The sequence below is a fragment of the Hypanus sabinus genome, chromosome 3, assembly GCF_030144855.1.
Source record: "Hypanus sabinus isolate sHypSab1 chromosome 3, sHypSab1.hap1, whole genome shotgun sequence".
Classification (NCBI taxonomy): Eukaryota; Metazoa; Chordata; class Chondrichthyes; order Myliobatiformes; family Dasyatidae; genus Hypanus; species Hypanus sabinus.
Genome location: NC_082708.1, coordinates 57,728,126 through 57,745,401, shown reverse-complemented (window position 1 = coordinate 57,745,401; position 17,276 = coordinate 57,728,126). Strand labels below are relative to the sequence as shown.

Sequence of the window (17,276 nt, the reverse complement as noted above, 5' to 3'; positions counted from 1 at the left end):
AGGAGTTCATCAATTTCATAAATGCAACACATTATAGTTTGTTTATACATAGCATAAAGGCAAAACAAAACGTTATATGCAGTGTTATTTCATTTTAAATGTCAAACGGGTTTTGCGGCTCCCAGTGTTTTCTTTTCTGTGGGAAACTGGTCCAAGTGGCTCTTTCAGTGGTAAAGGTTGCTGACCCCTGAACTAAGGTAAAGGATGAACTGAAGGAAATTTATATTAGACAAGAAATGGTGTTGGATAGACTGTTGAGTCAGAAGGCTAATAACTCTTCGGGACCTGATGGTCTGCAACCCAGGGTACTTAAAGAGGTGGCTCTAGAAATCGTGAATGCATTGGTAATCATTTTCCAATGTTCTATCAATTCAGGAACAGTTCCTGCTGATTGGAGGGTGGCTAATGTCCCACTTTTCAAGAAAGGAGGGAGAGAGAAAACAGGGAATTATAGAATGGTTAGCCTGACGTCAGTGATGGGAAGGATGCTGGAATCAATTATAAAAGAGGAAATTACGACACATTTGGATAGCCGTCGAAGGATCAGTCCGAATCAGCATGGATTTATGAAGGGAAACTCATGCTTGACTAATCTTCTGGAGTTTTTTGAGGATGTAACTATGGAAATGGACAAGGGAGAGCCAGTGGATGTAGTGTACCTGGACTTCCAGAAAGCTTTTGATAAAGTCCCACATAGGAAGTGAGTGGGCAAAATTAGGGCACATGGTATTGGAGGCAGAGTATTGACATGGATTGAAAATTGGCTGCCTGACAGGAAACAAAGAGTGGTGATTAACAGGTCCCTTTTGGAATGGCAGGCTGTGGCCAGTGGGGTACCGCAAGGTTCGGTGCTGGGACCACATCTGTTTACAATATACATTAATGATTTAGATGAAGGGATTAAAAGTAACATTAGCAAATTTGCTGATGACACAAAGCTGGGTGGCAGTGTGAAATGTCAGGAGGATGTTATGAGAATGCAGGGTGACTTGGACAGGTTGGGTGAGTGGGCAAATGTATGGCAGATGCAGTTTAATGTGGATAAATGTGAGGTTATCCACTTTGGTGGCAAGAACAGGAAGGCAGATTACTATCTAAATGGAGTCAAGTTAGGAAAAGGGGAAGTACAACGAGATCTAGGTGTTCTTGTACATCAGTCAATGAAAGCAAACATGCAGGTACAGCAGGCAGTGAAGAAATCTAATGGCATGCTGGCTTTTATAACAAGAGGAATTGAATACAGGAGTAAAGAGGTCCTTCTGCAGCTGTACAGGGTCCTGGTGAGACCCCACCTGGAGTATTGTGTGCAGTTTTGGTCTCCAAATTTGAGGAAGGACATTTTTGCTATTGAGGGAGTGCAGCGTAGGTTCACAAGGTTAATTCCCGGAATGACGGGACTGTCATATGTTGAAAGATTGGAGCGTCTGGGCTTGTATACACTTGAATTTAGAAGGATGAGAGGGGATCTGATTGAAACATATAAAATTATTAAGGGATTAGACACACTGGAGGCAGGAAGCATGTTCCCACTGCTGGGTGAGTCCAGAACTAGAGGCCACAGTTTAGGGGTAGGCCATTTAGAACAGAGATGCAGAAAAAGTTTTTCACCCAGAAAGTCGTGGATATGTGGAATGCTCTGCCCCAGAAGGCAGTGGAGGCCAAGTTTCTGGATGCATTCAAGAGAGAGTTAGATTGAGCTCTTATAGATAGCGGGGTCAAGGGATATGGGAAGAGTGCAGGAACAGGGTACTGATTGTGTATGATCAGCCATGATCGCAGTGAATGGTGGTGCTGGCTAGAAGGGCTGAATGGCCTACCCCTGCACCTACTGTCTATTGTCTCTTTGTGATTTTTATAAATGACCTGGATGAGGAAGTGGAGGAATGTGTTAGTAAATTTGCTGATGACACAAAGGTTGGGGTGTTGTGGATAATTTGGAGGACTGTCGATGGTTACAGCAGGACATTGATATGATGCAAAACTGGGCTGAAAAGTGGCAGATGAATTTCAACCCAGATAAGCTTGAAGTGGTTCATTTTGGTAGGTTAAATATGATGGCAGAATATAGTATTAATGGTAAGACTCTTGGCTGTGTGGAGAATCAGAGAGATCTTGGGATCTGAGTCCATAGGACACTCAAAACTGCTGTGCAGGTTGACTCTGTGGTTAAGAAGGCATACAGTGCATTGGCCTTCATCAATGGTGGGATTGAGTTTAGGAGCTGAGAGGTAATATTGCAGCTATGTAGGACCCTGGTCAGACCTCACTTCGAGTACTGTGCTCAGTTCTGGTTGCCTCACTACAAGAAGGATGTGGAAATGATAGAAAGGGTGCAGAGGAGATTTACAAGGATTTTGCCTGGATTGGTGAGCATGCCTTACAGACAGACAGACATACTTTATTGATCCCAAGGGAAACTGGGTTTCATTACAGACACACCAACCAAGAATAGTGAAGAAATATAGCAATATAACACCATAAATAGTTAAATAATAGGTTAATCATGCCAAGTGGAAATAAATCCAGGACCAGCCTATTGGCTCAGGGTGTCTGACTCTCCAAGGGAGGAGTTGTAAAGTTTGATGGCCACAGGTAGGAATGACTTCCTATGACGCTCAGTGTTACATCTCGGTGGAATGAGTCTCTGGCTGAATGTACTCCTGTGCCTAACCAGTACATCATGGAGTGGATGGGAGTCATTGTCCAAGATGGCATGCAATTTGGACAGCATCCTCTTTTCAGACACCACCGTCAGAGAGTCCAGTTCCACCCCCACAACGTCACTGTCCTTACAAATGAGTTTGTTGATTCTGTTGGTGTCTGCTACCCTCAGCCTGCTGCCCCAGCACACAACAGCAAACATGATAGCACTGGCCACCAAAGCCTCGTAGAACATCCTCAGCATCGTCCAGCAGATGTTAAAAGACCTCAGTCTCCTCAGGAAATAGAGATGGCTCTGACCCTTCTTGTAGACAGCCTCAGTGTTCTTTGACCAGAGAATAGGTTGAGTGAACTGGGCATTTTCTCCTTGGAGTGACAGAGGATGAGAGGTGACCTGATAGATGTGTATAAGATGATGAGGGGCATTGATTCTGTGGATAGTCAGATCACCTCTCTAGTCCCTTGCCAGGACTGATGGTCCAGGAGTGAAACATTGAACATCCTTGCTTGAAGAGCCTTCAATTTGTCTCCGCTGTTTGTCCTGCATACTTCTTCTGAGATTGGGGTCGAGGAGATGCAATGCAAGTGCAAGGGATGACTCAGGAACAGTATTGGTGGTGAGTTGTTGGTTGTGGAATGTGTTGCATTACAATATGTAAGGAGGAAATTGGAAAGCTTCTGGTTTCCGTGTGAGTGTTGTGTTTTCTGCTGCCATTGCTTGCAATGTGTTCTTTAGGCTCTGGACAAACTTTTCCTCCAAGCTGGGTGGTACAGTGCAGATGTAATATGTCTTAATCCATTCATTTTCAGGAATGACTGAAACTGTCCTCCACAAACTGTGCTCCATTGTCACTAACTAAGTGTTCTGAAACACATGTCCCTGCAAAGAGGCTTCCCAACACATCAACAGTGCACGAGGCTGTAGTAGAAGCTGTTGGGAACATCTCTGTCCACTTTGTAGCTGCATCTGCTACTGCCAAGGAATTTGTGCGCATGAGCCATCCAGTAAAATCCAAATGAATCCTCCATCAGGGGAATGCAGACCATTCCAGCGATGGAGAGGCACAGCTCTTGGCACTTTCTTGCCATGTTGGCATCCTGTACAGTGCATGGCCAGCTGCTCGATCTGCTGACCTATCCCACACCACCAGGCAAAGCTTCAAGCCGACACTTTGATTTTAACTATATCAAGATAACAGGCATGTGTCTCCTCCAACACATTAGCTCTCAGCTTGGATGGTACATCAGCTCTCAATCCTCACATAAACCAACTTCTGTCAGGGCAATTTCATCTCAGCACTGGTAAAAAAAAAGGGTAAGTGGAGTTTCTGCTGCACATGGAGCCATTTTGGGTGTTTGTGTAGACCTGAGAGAGTGTAGGATCTTTTCTGGTTTCCATTGAATAGTGATTTCAACTGCTCTTTAAATGTGAGGGGCACTTTAGTTAGGAGCCAGTTTTGAATGCCTTCTTGTTGGATTCCAGAAATGAAGTGATCTCTTAGTGTATCATTAAGCCCATTACCAAGCTGATGATGCTTAGAAAACTTTTTTCATTCACATATATGCTGAAATGGACTTCCTTTTTGATTCTTCTTATGAAAACTAAATGAATGTCTTCAGTTCTAAATGTTCCTGTATTACTTTGACAATATCAGTATAGTTCATTTCGTTCAAAGGTTTCAAAGATACATTTAATGTCAGAAAAATGTGTATAATATACATCCAGAAATACTTTTCTACTGGTTTAGTTGGAGCAGTTAAGCTTCAAAGCAAATTGTATGCCTTTAAACCCAAAGCACTCAGTAAAATCAGCACTTGTTTCTCATTGGATATTTCATTTGCTTCAAAATATTGTTCAATTAGCTCAGTATACATGCACCTCTTATATCTTGTGGATTGAAACGTGCCAGTCATTCTGATGTAACCAGCCATGTCTGATCTTTTTTATGATTATTATCACCTAGTACTCATTCTTTACCAATCTTTGAATTCTTTCTTTTCTTCTCTTCTGAAGAACACATGCTGGGCTGCATTTTTCACTTGTTGCATTTTGATTTAGTTTGATCATCTCACTGCGCTTCAACAGGTCGATAGCCATCTCAAGTTCATTTAAAAAATACCTGGTCACCAATATTATATTTTGTAACTTCAAAACACTAAATTAATTCAAAGCAAGGCACAGGAGTCTGGGAATGTGGGTCTAATTTTCAGTTTACTTTAAGGGAGGCATGCTTGTGTCATGTGGTAGTATGATGAGGTATGCAATTCATGTATTTATACAGGTGACCTGTGATGAACTATGTAAATGAATAAAATGCCTAATAAATAAAGAATTTTTTTTTCATGAAAGAACAATGTATGGTTTATTGCTATTCTTTTGAGGTGGGAAGCAGGACTGAGCTAAATATTACTTCACAATTATTCTATTAACTATTTCTATCTAATCCATTGTCACCAAACATTGAATCCAATTGTGATGCCTCAGTATGTGTAACAGTGAGCTTGTTAAAGGACACAATATTCAGAATAGAGCCAATCCTGCTGTTACACTCCCAGGCAAGATAGAGGTAGATATCGGAATATTCTGGCATAGTGGATGTAGGTTCCTTATGTTGACTGGCAGTATTGGTAAGAAAATATACAAGGAAGGATCAAACTTATAAACCCTACAGAGATGCAATTTAAATGATATTACAATCATTAAGGCATTATTACAGTCATAAATAGAAATAAAAATGTTTTATTAACATGATCATTTTATATATTTTTATTTATTATTTATGTATTTTAATGTTTTATATATTTATCATTATATATTATAATATTCTGACTTTAATCAATCAAAACTCAAATCGCTCTGTGATTTCACTTTATGTTCAATTAATTGTCTGGTGAACACACATAGATGTTTATTCAAGAGAAAAATATCTTCACATTTTAGGCATTCAATTTTAGGAAATTAAATGACAAATTTAATTTTTTTCCATCTTAATCAGTTGGTTGTATTATTTCCAAACAATTTCTTAAAAGTCTGGAAAGACTTTCTCAAATATAACTACATAAGAGATTTTTGTAGATATTGGGTGATTAAGAAATAGTTCACTAAAGTCTGGATTAAGATGGTTGTAACTGCATCAAACTGGCTGTATTTATATTTAGATGAACAGTGAAGATATTGGGTGATTAAGAAATAGTTCACTAAAGTCTGGATTAAGATGGTTGTAACTGCATCAAACTGGCTGTATTTATATTTAGATGAACAGTGAACCATAGCCAGGAGTATCCTCATTAATACATTTGAATTTGATGATCTACTGGTCTCCGTTAACCAGAAGTGGAAGGCAATAATGTCAGTAATGTTGATAATTATTCTCAAAGGAATCTATAAAATCATTTAAAAATAGAATCCTTTAAAAACATACAAAAGCACATGAAATAAACTTTTAAACACATATTTCCATCTTAGTAATTACAATGTGTTAATTAGTAATCAACATACAAAAACTATTGCAGTGGCTGAAATCAGATAAAGCAAAAGAAAAAGCTGTAAGTACTCAGCAATTCAGGCAGCTTCTCGGGAGAAGAAAAGAGAGAGAATGTTTTAATTCAATGAACAGGACAATGTCTGAAATAAGGTAAAATAAGGGGAAAATAAATTATAAAGAACATGAAAAGGCATAAGGGAGCAAGATATATGAGAGAAGAAATTAATTATCAAAAGAAATGAGGGTGTAAGGCAAAACGAATAACAAGAGGATCCCAAAGGAGCAGCCACAGTGAAAAGCAGAGCATTATTAGTACTGAACCCAGTGATGAGTCCAGAGGCCTGAAATAAATCTAGATGAGTAATTAAAATAGCACACACAATGCTGGAGGAACTCAGCATGCCAGGCAGCATCTATGGAAAAGAGTAAACAGCATTTTGTATGTGTTGCACTGCAGTTCCAGTGTGTTTCAGACATAAGGGTCCTTGTTTTCTAGATGCGACAGGCTAGGTGCATGACAGATGCTATGGCATTTGTTATAGAGCCGCTCTGTCCATAAGCATATTGGTGAATGCACGCCACTTCTCTTATTTGTTTCCAAGCTGCAGATTTTTTTTTTGCTTTCATTTCAGGTTCCACCATCTGTATCATTTGTTGCCTTCACCAAATGCAGCCCCTGTTGCAGTCTCCACCCCTTCCCTCCATTCATTGGCCCAATTTGCCTTTCAACCCCTCCTCACCTGGATCCACCTGTTGCTTTCCAGCTCTTTGACTCCCCTTCCCCCTCATCTTATTTTACCACCCATCTCCCCTCTTTCCATTCAGATGGCTAGTCCCAACCAGAAATTCTGAATGTCCTTTTCCCTCCAATGACACCACCTGACCTGCTGAATTCCTCCTGCAGTTTTTTCTTTTGTCCCAGATTCCAGTGTCTCTGTCCTTTGCCTTTCTCAATGAGACTAAAGGGCTGAGGAATCACAAAAACAGGAGGGTGTCTAAACTGGGTGCAGAACAAACACAAGGAGAGACAAAATGAAATTATAAATAGCCAAAACATTTACAGTATCTATGAAATAATCCAACAATACTGGGCAGCAGAGTGGCACAGCTGGAAGAAATCTTGCCTCGTGATAACCTTGACCTGGGTTCAATTCTGAGCTCAGGAGCTGTCAGTGAGGAGATTGTCTGTTCTTCCTGTGACCATATGGCTCTCCTCTCATAAGCCAAAGGCTTCTGTAACTTGCCTCCCAGTATATAGGTGAGGAATAGAATCTAAAAGTTGTTGCACAAGTCAATGGGGGTAGTAACAGAGGAGTACAGCATGATTACATTTAATAGTCAAGGCTTTGAGTTCAATACTTAGAAAGTTATGTATCAGATTAGGCACCATGGAGAGTACTGGTATTCATTTCCAGTCACCTTCCCTACCAGAAAGGATGTGGATGCTATGGAGAGTGTGTAGAAGAGGTTTATTAGGATTCTGTAGGGAATGAAGAACGCGTGGTATGAGGAAAGTTTGGTAAACTTGGGTTGTTTTCTTTAGAGCAGTAAAGGCTGGGGTTGGGGGGGTGGGGGTGTGGAGACCTGATACAAGTTTACGAAGTTATAAGCGGCATAGATGGAGTAAATAGCTGGTACTGAATCTTTATCCCAGGGTTCAACCGTCTAATACTAAGATGGTGGGGGCAGGGGGGGGGGGAGTTCAAAGAAGATGTGCTAGTCGAAGTTTATTTTTGATTTTCCACAGACAGCGGTGGGTTCCTGGAATGCGCTGGAGATGAACACGGTAGAGAATTTTGAGGCTCTTCTCTGGCACGTGAATGAGCAGCGAATGCCGAGATGTGGACCAGAGGCAGACGGAAGGGATTAGGTGACATTAGCTTTACTGATTCCGCGCAACATAGTGGGCCGAACGGCCTGTTCTACATTCCAATCTGAAGGAATATGGGGAGTTTAAGAAAAATGAGATTTACCTAGCATTCGCGTAAATGGGCGGTTAATGCAGATTGGGTGGGCTGAAGGGCTTACTTCATGTTGACTCTGGGATTCGAAGAAACTGCTCTTGGAATAAACCATTTTATGTTTTGATAACAGTACAGCTTCCAGTGCTACTATAAATGTCCCTTCTACCTGTAAGTACTTGACATGTCCGCGTCGCAGATCTCCATTCAAAAAATCCTCGGCAGAAATACAAGGTTCACATCCACGGACCTTTCCAAATCAATGCCGTCCTTCTGCTTTTAGCAATCAAGTGTTCACTGGACCGCCAAGCACAATGTGTCCGAGGACATCCGAGCAGGATCGGTGGGAGGAAAGGACGTTTCCGATCGAAGCCCTAAATCAGGACAATTCCCTCCCTCCCGCCGATGCCGCAGTCTCTTGTATGTCTGCATGTTACACCGCCCTCCCGTAGCATCACAGCCTTTAGTGAAAATCGCCTTCCTAAAGTTGTTTTACGTAACTTTAAAAGCGTCGGGAATGGAAATAACGTCTAATATTACAGTCGCCCTACAAAATTTGGCTACACGCCTTTCGATCTTTGCATTCTCCTGTGAACAGGTAAACGCGTTACCTGGCCAGGTGGGTGGGACTCACTACTGCCACGGTTGTTTGGGTATCAGTTGACGTTTCACCCAAATTGAAAACGGAATCCATACAGGGGCATTAAGGAATTGTTATATATATCGGACTGTTGAGCAAGGGTTGTAGCTCAGTCAACGAGACCGAGATTGCTCTGCGTTCGTTGTTTCCGTGCACAGGACTTGATTTACCTGATACACCGAAAGGGGAAGTGCAGTCAGTATCAATGAGCTGTAAAAGTAAACTACAGCACGTTCGTCGGAGGGCGGAAGTTGTTGCACCTGTTCAACTTGTTTAGAGGACTCCTGTTGACTTATTTTACAGCCTGAGTTAGGCCAGGATGTGTTCAAACCATGTACTGACTCTCACACTGCAGAATGCGCTGTAATCAACTTGGCTGGTGCGTTTTGGCAGAGTAAAGTGCTGATTTCATTTCAGCAACTGTGACTATGGGCGGTGGATCATCCCGGATTACTGGCAGACACTGCCGTTCATTGCTCCATGTCTATTTCATTTTACTTGCTTATTTTTTAAACTCTTTTGTGGATGCTTCTGGAAACAACACGGCTCTTGATATCCGGGATACGTTGGGCAGTGGACGGCATCATGATTCTAACACATATTACGGCGCTACGTCCTCCACACATCAGGAGGAGCGACTCAGTGTCTTCTCCCTGGATTACTACCATGTACAGGTTCCATTCGAGATCACCCTCTGGATACTCCTGGCTTCCCTAGCTAAAATTGGTAAGCTTGAGAAGATCAACAAACTGGCATCATGTTGAAGAAAGTTTCCACAAGTCTGTTTGATGTGATTAAACAAATCAAGTTTTTATGTTAATGGCACTTAAAAAGGCGAATCTAAATGTTACAGTTTAAATCAGCTTTAGTGAATTGGCTGTTGTGGGCTCCACATATTCTTCAGTTTTCTCTATCTTTCCCTTTAGTAGTAATTTGCTCATTCAGTAAATCAATAAATCAAACATGTGCAGCTATAGAGAAGACTTCCTTATTTACACCTTGACATTTTTATTCTAACGTGGCTATATTTAAAAAAAAATACAGTTTTCGCCATAGTGGTCTTGATATCAAAAGGGTTTTTTAAAATAAACTTTTTTTAGAATGGGGAGACCTAGGGAGAGCAAAGCTGTTGAAACCTGAATTATGAATGAATGACAAAGTTGCTGATAACTACAAGCACAGCTGTTCTATTTCTGTAGAGAACTAAAGAGAAGAGAATGCTTTCCTGGGGATATTACAGCTTGGTTAAAAGGAACAGAAATGAGTGAAAGCAAATGGGTGGGGGAAGCAGATATTGCATAAAAACTGGTGAAGTAAGGCATATTTAATCCAATGATATATTCATCTCGTAACTTCCAGTTAATTATCCAGTTGGTAATTAAATCTTAAGCAAAAGCTTGTCTGTTTGGAGCTGGTTTCTTTGCAACAAACATCTGATGGATGAAATAAAGAAATATGTTGATAACGGTAATGCCAGCCATGATAGTAATTCAGTTAATCAGATGAGTGCTGTAATCAATAAGAAAACACTGTTTCTGTAATCAACAAAACTTAAAAATGCCTCCTGCCCTGAAATTTTAACTCTATTTTTCGCCCCAGGTGGTCCCTTTTGTGCTGAGTATTTTCAACAATTTGAATAATTTGTTTTTACTTTGGATTTCTAGCATCTGAAATTTAAAAAAAAATTGGGCTAAAAATGCCTGCTCATTATCAAATTCATTATGTCTTTAATATGGATCCCAAGATATTTCACTGAACATGTTCAAAGACAAAAATTGACATTGAGCCAAAGCAAAATTGTTTCAGAGAGGTGACAGAAAGTCTGGGTAAAGAAGCAGACAAAGGAAGGGATGACATTGCAGAATGGGATAGCAGAAGCTAGGACTGGCACTGGCGTACTTGTGCCATGCTACAATGGGATAGCAGAAGCTAGGACTGGCACTGGCATACTTGTGCTTGTGCCACGCTACAATGGAATAGCAGAAGCTAGGACTGGCACTGGCATACTTGTGCCATGCTACAATGGGACAGCAGAAGCTAGGACTGGCACTGGCATACTTGTGCCATGCTACAATGGGACAGCAGAAGCTAGGACTGGCACTGGCGTACTTGTGCCATGCTACAATGGGATAGCAGAAGCTAGGACTCGCACTGGCGTACTTGTGCCATGCTACAATAGGATAGCAGAAGCTAGGACTGGCACTGGCATACTTGTGCCATGCTACAATGGGATAGCAGAAGCTAGGACTGGCACTGGTGTACTTGTGCCATGCTACAATGGGATAGCAGAAGCTAGGACTGGCACTGGCGTACTTGTGCCATGCTACAATAGGATAGCAGCAGCTAGGACTGGCACTGGCATACTTGTGCCATGCTACAGTGAATTCACTGGGCTGCAACACTTTTGCCTGGTTTACCACCGGATTGTACCAGTTTGTGTTTTGGCTTCCACTGTTTCGATTTCTTTGTGGAACTGAATTCCACAAAGCTTTCATCAACCTATTGTCTACATTTAAGTGACATATTACACAATTCTCTTGTGTCATAGTTATAATGAAGCCCTCACTTAGGATCCTGCCATTTGTTGGCTGGCTGTATTTCACTCTGTAGACTGAACAGAGATGGAATTGCCTTGGTCCTTGCCTTTCTCTCTGCCAGAATGTCATCTTTGCGATGTCCACCAGCTGCAAAGGACCACTAGTCCTATCACCCACCCACCCACCCCACTCAACGGCGCAAACTTCCCATATTCAACCCCAGTTCCAATCACATACCTGGCTCAGAATCTAGAAATGGTCCTGACATCCTTCAGAACCGAAGATCAACCTCTAGATTAATGAAGAAACCAAGTTCTGGATTATCATGATCTCTGAACGAAAAGATGCTGGATATTCAGTGTTTTACTTTATGCCTTTATTTTTGGAAAAAAGATGTGAGGCATTTTATCAACTTGGGGTGAGGCACAGTCTCCCAGTTTCCCTGTTACCTTTGATGAGGCTCTATTCTCCTATTGCTCTAATCTTCTTGAATTCTTTTTTTGCTAACAGATTTCTTTATCCTTACTGTCTTATACTCTTAGTGTTTCCCTTTCTGTTATCCTTCCTTTGTCTTCTATCTACTATGCATTCCCAAGTGCTGTTTCATCGATAGTACTTGTATGTATAGAAGACTCTTTTTTGTGACTCTGTTTCTCTGTTTCATTACTCTGTTGGCTGTAATTTCTGTATTAGTATTTTGAACTTGTCTCTTTAGTGAGCTCTCTCAATAATATGTCTGCAATTGTAACATCATCTTCTTGATTTCATTTACTAAGATACCACCTGCATCCCTCACCACCAATCCTTTTGCACTTTCTATTGAATTTCTGCCCTTTCCATCTCTAAAGGATAAACTGAAAACAAAACACATACACATTCCTTTCTCTGCATTCTGAAGAGGAAATCTGTTTTTGTCATTTTGTTTCCCCAGCATATACATTTCAGCTGAGTTGTAGCAATTGCAAAGCCCATTTATCTGGGGCCAATGGCATCTTGTGTGCTGTACTTTATTGGTCGGTGGGAGTTGCTGCAAGAGCTTAATGTGTAATCACACTTCTGTCTACTATTGAACCTGTCCAGCATGTTGGTTGAGAATTATACTTCGTTCTCCATCTCCAAACTTGTCCACCACTTCTCATACCTGTCAAAGAACAGGCTTCCAGGAGAGGATACTTAATTTCACCTGAGCATTTTGCAACCTTCTAAAATTATTGTTTTTATATGTGGCACATCTAACTTGGGTGGAGAGATTACTTTTGTCACAGTATAAGGGTAGCAGTTAGCTGGGGTATCAGCTTTTATATAAGCAAAGCACGTGAATTGTTCTGTATATTTAATTCAAAGCAACTGAATGTGGAGGTCAAGGGGGGAGAATATAGAATGTATATACAGTAATATACAGTCCATTGGAACTTGTGCTTGAAATTAGATATACTATTACTTATGGACAGGGTGCTCAGTTTACTCTGTAATTCATTATCTTTTGATAACAAAATCAAAAGAGATTAGGTTTAAAAGAAGTGAGGATAAGGCTTAAGCCACCAAGTCCATTATCTTATTGCAGTATTACCATTATATATGAGTGCAATGGCCTTGATCAGCCCCACCTGTGGTTTCACTTGGCATCAGTCCACCTTACAGGAAAAAGGAGGTGCTCTTACTTGATGCATTCAGACATGCATCTATAATTGACTCCCTGAGATTTTGCAATTGTCCTTAATTCATACTTGCTCTGGGTTTGAGTATGAAAGTTGTGAGCCTACTCTTAAGCTTACTGTGGTCATTTCATGACATTGCAGCCACCGATCAATAATTATTAAATTTATTCTTTCAATCTGTTCCTGCTATCTTGCATCTTTTTGTTGTCTAATGTCATTGACCTGCACCCAACTATTATGAACAAGCTCAGATAGTGTGTTTAAAAGAACTTGTCCCTACACTACAATATTGTGCATTTCACCCTGTTGATCAGCATGTCATCAATGTATTTAGTTTGGCAAGCCTGTTTATAAAGTCACAGAATGATAATAGCATACAGAGGCCATTTACCCTATCATGTGCATGATGACAAAGGTGTTCTCCACCAGAATAAAAAGTCATATGACATGAAGACAAGTCCTTTGGCTTAAGAAGTCCATTTTCATCTACCCATGTTTGGCCCATTCTCTTCATATCCATGTACCTATCCAAGTACTGTACCTTTCAAATGGTACCTGCCTCAACCACTTCCTCTGGCAACTCATTCCATTTACTGACCTCCCTCAGGATGAAAAATTGCCCCATGGATTCCTATTAGATTTCTCCTTTCTCACCTTAAATCTATGCTCTTTAATTCTTAATTTCCACAATCCTGAGAAAATATTGATCCCATCTATGCCCCTCATGATTTCAAAGACTTCTATAAGATCATTTATTCTTCTGTGGTCCAGTGTAAACAGTCCCAATCTGCTCAGTCTCTCTCTATAGTTCAGTCCTGGCAACATCTCCTTTGCACTCTTTCCAGCTTACTGACATCTTCCCTATGTCAGAATGACTGAAACTGAACAAAATGTTCGAAGTCTGACCTGACCAATGTCATGTACAACTGCAAAATGACTTCCAACTTCTATCCTCAGGGCTCTGACCGATGAACGCCAGTGTTTCAAAAGCATTCTTTCACAACGCTGTCTACCTACAATGCAAATATTCCTAGTTCCCTCTGTTCTACAACACTCCTCAGGGCCCTGCTGTTAACTAAGAATGTCTTACCCAGCAGATCATGATCCCTCTGTAAATCCTGACTTCACTGACAATGATACCGTTCATCTGCGAACTTATTAACCATGCCTTGTCAATTCTCATCCAAAGCATTTGTGTAGATCGTCAATAGCAAATGGCCTAGCACTGACCTCTAGGGAACACCACTAGTTCTGACTTATGGGCTATCAGTCAGAGAAGTAACCCAGCACCATTGTATATTCTCTCATTTCATCCAATAGCATTTTTCTTTTAAGCCTTGTAATTTTTTTCTCCGTGTCACTGTATATTTGTGAATTTTCCTTTTGAAAGCCACAATGGAACCAGTCTCCACCACTTCTGTAGGCAAGTGACTACCAGGTTTCAGCCACACACTGTTGAAGAAGGGTTTTGGAGGGAAAAAAATCATCTTTCCTCATGTCATTCCTCTAAGTTCTCTTCTGTTTCATTTTGTACCTTTCATGCCTAGTCCTCAATCCCCTTTCCTATTGATTCTGATTTGATCTTTTATACACGTGTATCTCCCATTTTCCAGAGGAATGGTCTCAGTGTCTCTGCCCGGCCCTTGTAACTACAAACCCTCATCTCAGGAATCATATTTATAACTCTTTGCTGGACCCCCTCCCTATCCTTCCTTTAATGTGGTGAGCAGAATTGACAAAATACTGATCCAGCTTCACATTAGGTACTGAGGTTCAGGATGAAATGTCTGCTTTTGTGCTCTCCGTCTATTCCCAAAACATGGATTTGACTGTCTTATTAACCACTTTCTCAACCCAACCTGCTGCTTTCAGTGATTTATGCAAACCTATCTCTCTGCCCCTCGACCTTTTGTATTCGTAATTCAATATTACTTTTCCTCATTTTTCATACTAGAATGCATCTTCTCACATTCATCTGGTTCAGCTTTAGCTGTTATACACTGGCTATTCTATATTCTGTTTATATACTGATGCACCCTGCCACTATCCTTCTCACAGCTCAAAATACTGCCAAACACTGAAGATTCTTAGCAGTGTAAATACTGGGAATTAGAGAATGAAGTATATTTAGGCTGTTTCTGATCTGTATTACACTTGGATGGGTGATAGTGTAATCTATATTTGGCTTTGGTAATAAACTAGTTAGGAAAATTAGTGAGGTTGAAAATGAGGATAGGTTATGTGAGTTGGAGTGTGATATATAACATGCAATATATGGAATTGTAAAATTGTCTACTTTTGAATTAGATAAAGAAGTATTAAAGTTAAAGACTTCAAATGTTGGTCCTTAGAGGTCCATGATTTAGAAATTAACTTGCAGGCATAGAAACAATTAGGAAGACAAAGTTTGTCTTTATTTCACTTGATTTCGAATACAAGCATAATAAAGTTTTGGTCCAATTATACAGAGCTACGTAGATTATGGAAAAGGAAATCTATTCTTCAGGTCATCTGGTCTAATGGGTTGGTGTGCTCTGGAGTTTAGAAGGATGAGAGGGGATCTCCCACCCCAAAAAAAATTGTTGCTGGCTTGTTGAAATAGAGTTTGAATGTGATTGAATGTGTACTGAAGTGAAATATTATGTAGGTTAGGACGTGATGTTCTGTTGGCATCATTCGACAATAATGTACAATATTTGGGGTTCCAAAATCCGTAGAGTGCTAACTTCTCTGATTTTTGCTCATTATTCAGAGGATTTGAAAACAAAACATTTAGTATTGCAAGCATGTCTCTGCTGAAGTTTAAATGACACAGAAATCTGCCCAGATAACTTTCAATCCATTTTTTTCTTGTTTGAGACTTTCCCTTAACCATATCTGTGTTCTGCACCATTTCATATAATAACAATGTTTATTTGTGAATACCTGCACTTCATCTCTATAGTCAAGTCAAGTCAAGCCACTTTTATTGTCATTTTGACCATAACTGCTGGTACAGTATATAGTAAAAATGAGACAACGTTTTTTCAGGACCATGGTGTCACATGACACAGTATAAAAAACTAAACTGAACTACGTAAAAAACAACACAGAAAAAAAGCTACACTAGACTACAGACCTACTCAGGACTGCATAAAGCGCACAAAACTGTGCAGGCATTACAATAAATAATAAACAAGACAATAGGGCAGTAATGTGTCAGTCCAGGCTCTGGTATTGAGGAGTCTGATAGCTTGGGAAAAGAAACTGTTACATAGTCTGGTCATGAGAGCCCGATGCTTTGGTGCCTTTTCCCAGACGGCAGGAGGAAGAAGAGTTTGTATGAGGGGTGCATGGGGTCTTTCATAATGCTGTTTGCTTTGCGGATGCAGCGTGTAGTGTAGATGTCCATAATGGTGGGAAGAGAGACCCCAATGATCTTCTCAGCTGACCTCACTATCCGCTGCAGGGTCTTGTGATACGAGATGGTGCAATTTCCGAACCAGGCAGTGATGCAGCTGCTCAGGATGCTCTCAATACAACCCCTGTAGAATGTGATGAGCATGAGGGGTGGGAGATGGACTTTCCTCAGTCTTCGCAGAAAGTAGAGATGCTGCTGGGCTTTCTTTGCTATGGAGCTGGTGTTGAGGGACCAGGTGAGATTCTCCGCCAGGTGAACATCAAGAAATTTGGTGCTCTTAACGATCTCTACTGAGAAGCCATCGATGGTCAGCGGGGAGTGGTCACTCCGTCCCTCCTGAAGTCAACAACCATCACTTTTGTTTTGTTCATATTTGGAGACAGGTTGTTGGCTCTGCACCAGTCCGTTAGCCACTGCACCTCCTCTCTGTAAGCTAACTCGTCATTCTTGCTGATGAGACCCACCACGGTCGTGTCATCGGTGAAGTTGATGATGTGGTTCGAGCTGTGTGTTGCAGCACAGTCGTGGGTCAGCAGAGTGAACAGCAGGGGACTGAGCACACAGCACTGGGGGGCCCCCGTGCTCAGTGTGATGGTGTTGGAGATGCTGCTCCCGATCCGGACTGACTGAGATCTCCCAGTCAGGAAGTCTAGTATCCAGTTGCAGAGGGAGGTGTTCAGGCCCAGTAGGCTCAGCTTTCCAATCAGTTTCTGAGGGATGATTGTGTTGAATGCTGAACTGAAGTCTATGAACACCATTCGAACATACGTGTCTTTTTTGTCCAGGTGGGTTAGGGCCAGGTGGAGGGTGGTGGTAATGGTGTCGTCTGTTGAGCAGTTGGGACGGTACACAAACTGCAGGGGGTCCAGTGAGGGGGGCAGCAGGGTCCTGAGATGCCTCATGATGAGCCTCTTGAAACACTTCATGATGATGG

At 41.2% G+C, this 17,276-nt stretch overlaps 1 protein-coding gene and 1 long non-coding RNA gene across 5 annotated transcripts in view; one reads left to right on the top strand and one right to left on the bottom strand.

Annotated features, from left to right (window-relative positions):
* LOC132391354 (uncharacterized) overlaps positions 1 to 8,498 on the bottom strand; it is a 116,504-nt gene extending 108,006 nt beyond the window's left edge. For all 4 annotated transcript variants that reach the window (XR_009511183.1, XR_009511180.1, XR_009511182.1 and 1 more), the window contains exon 1: positions 8,277 to 8,498. This is a non-coding gene — a long non-coding RNA (uncharacterized LOC132391354). The remainder of the gene's footprint in view (positions 1 to 8,276) is intronic.
* Positions 8,499 to 8,839: 341 nt separating this feature from the next.
* slc9a2 (solute carrier family 9 member 2) overlaps positions 8,840 to 17,276 on the top strand; it is a 99,164-nt gene continuing 90,727 nt past the window's right edge. The window contains exon 1 of the mRNA XM_059964407.1: positions 8,840 to 9,473. Within this exon, the coding sequence (XP_059820390.1) occupies positions 9,176 to 9,473 (298 nt within the window). The 5' untranslated portion in view covers positions 8,840 to 9,175. The remainder of the gene's footprint in view (positions 9,474 to 17,276) is intronic.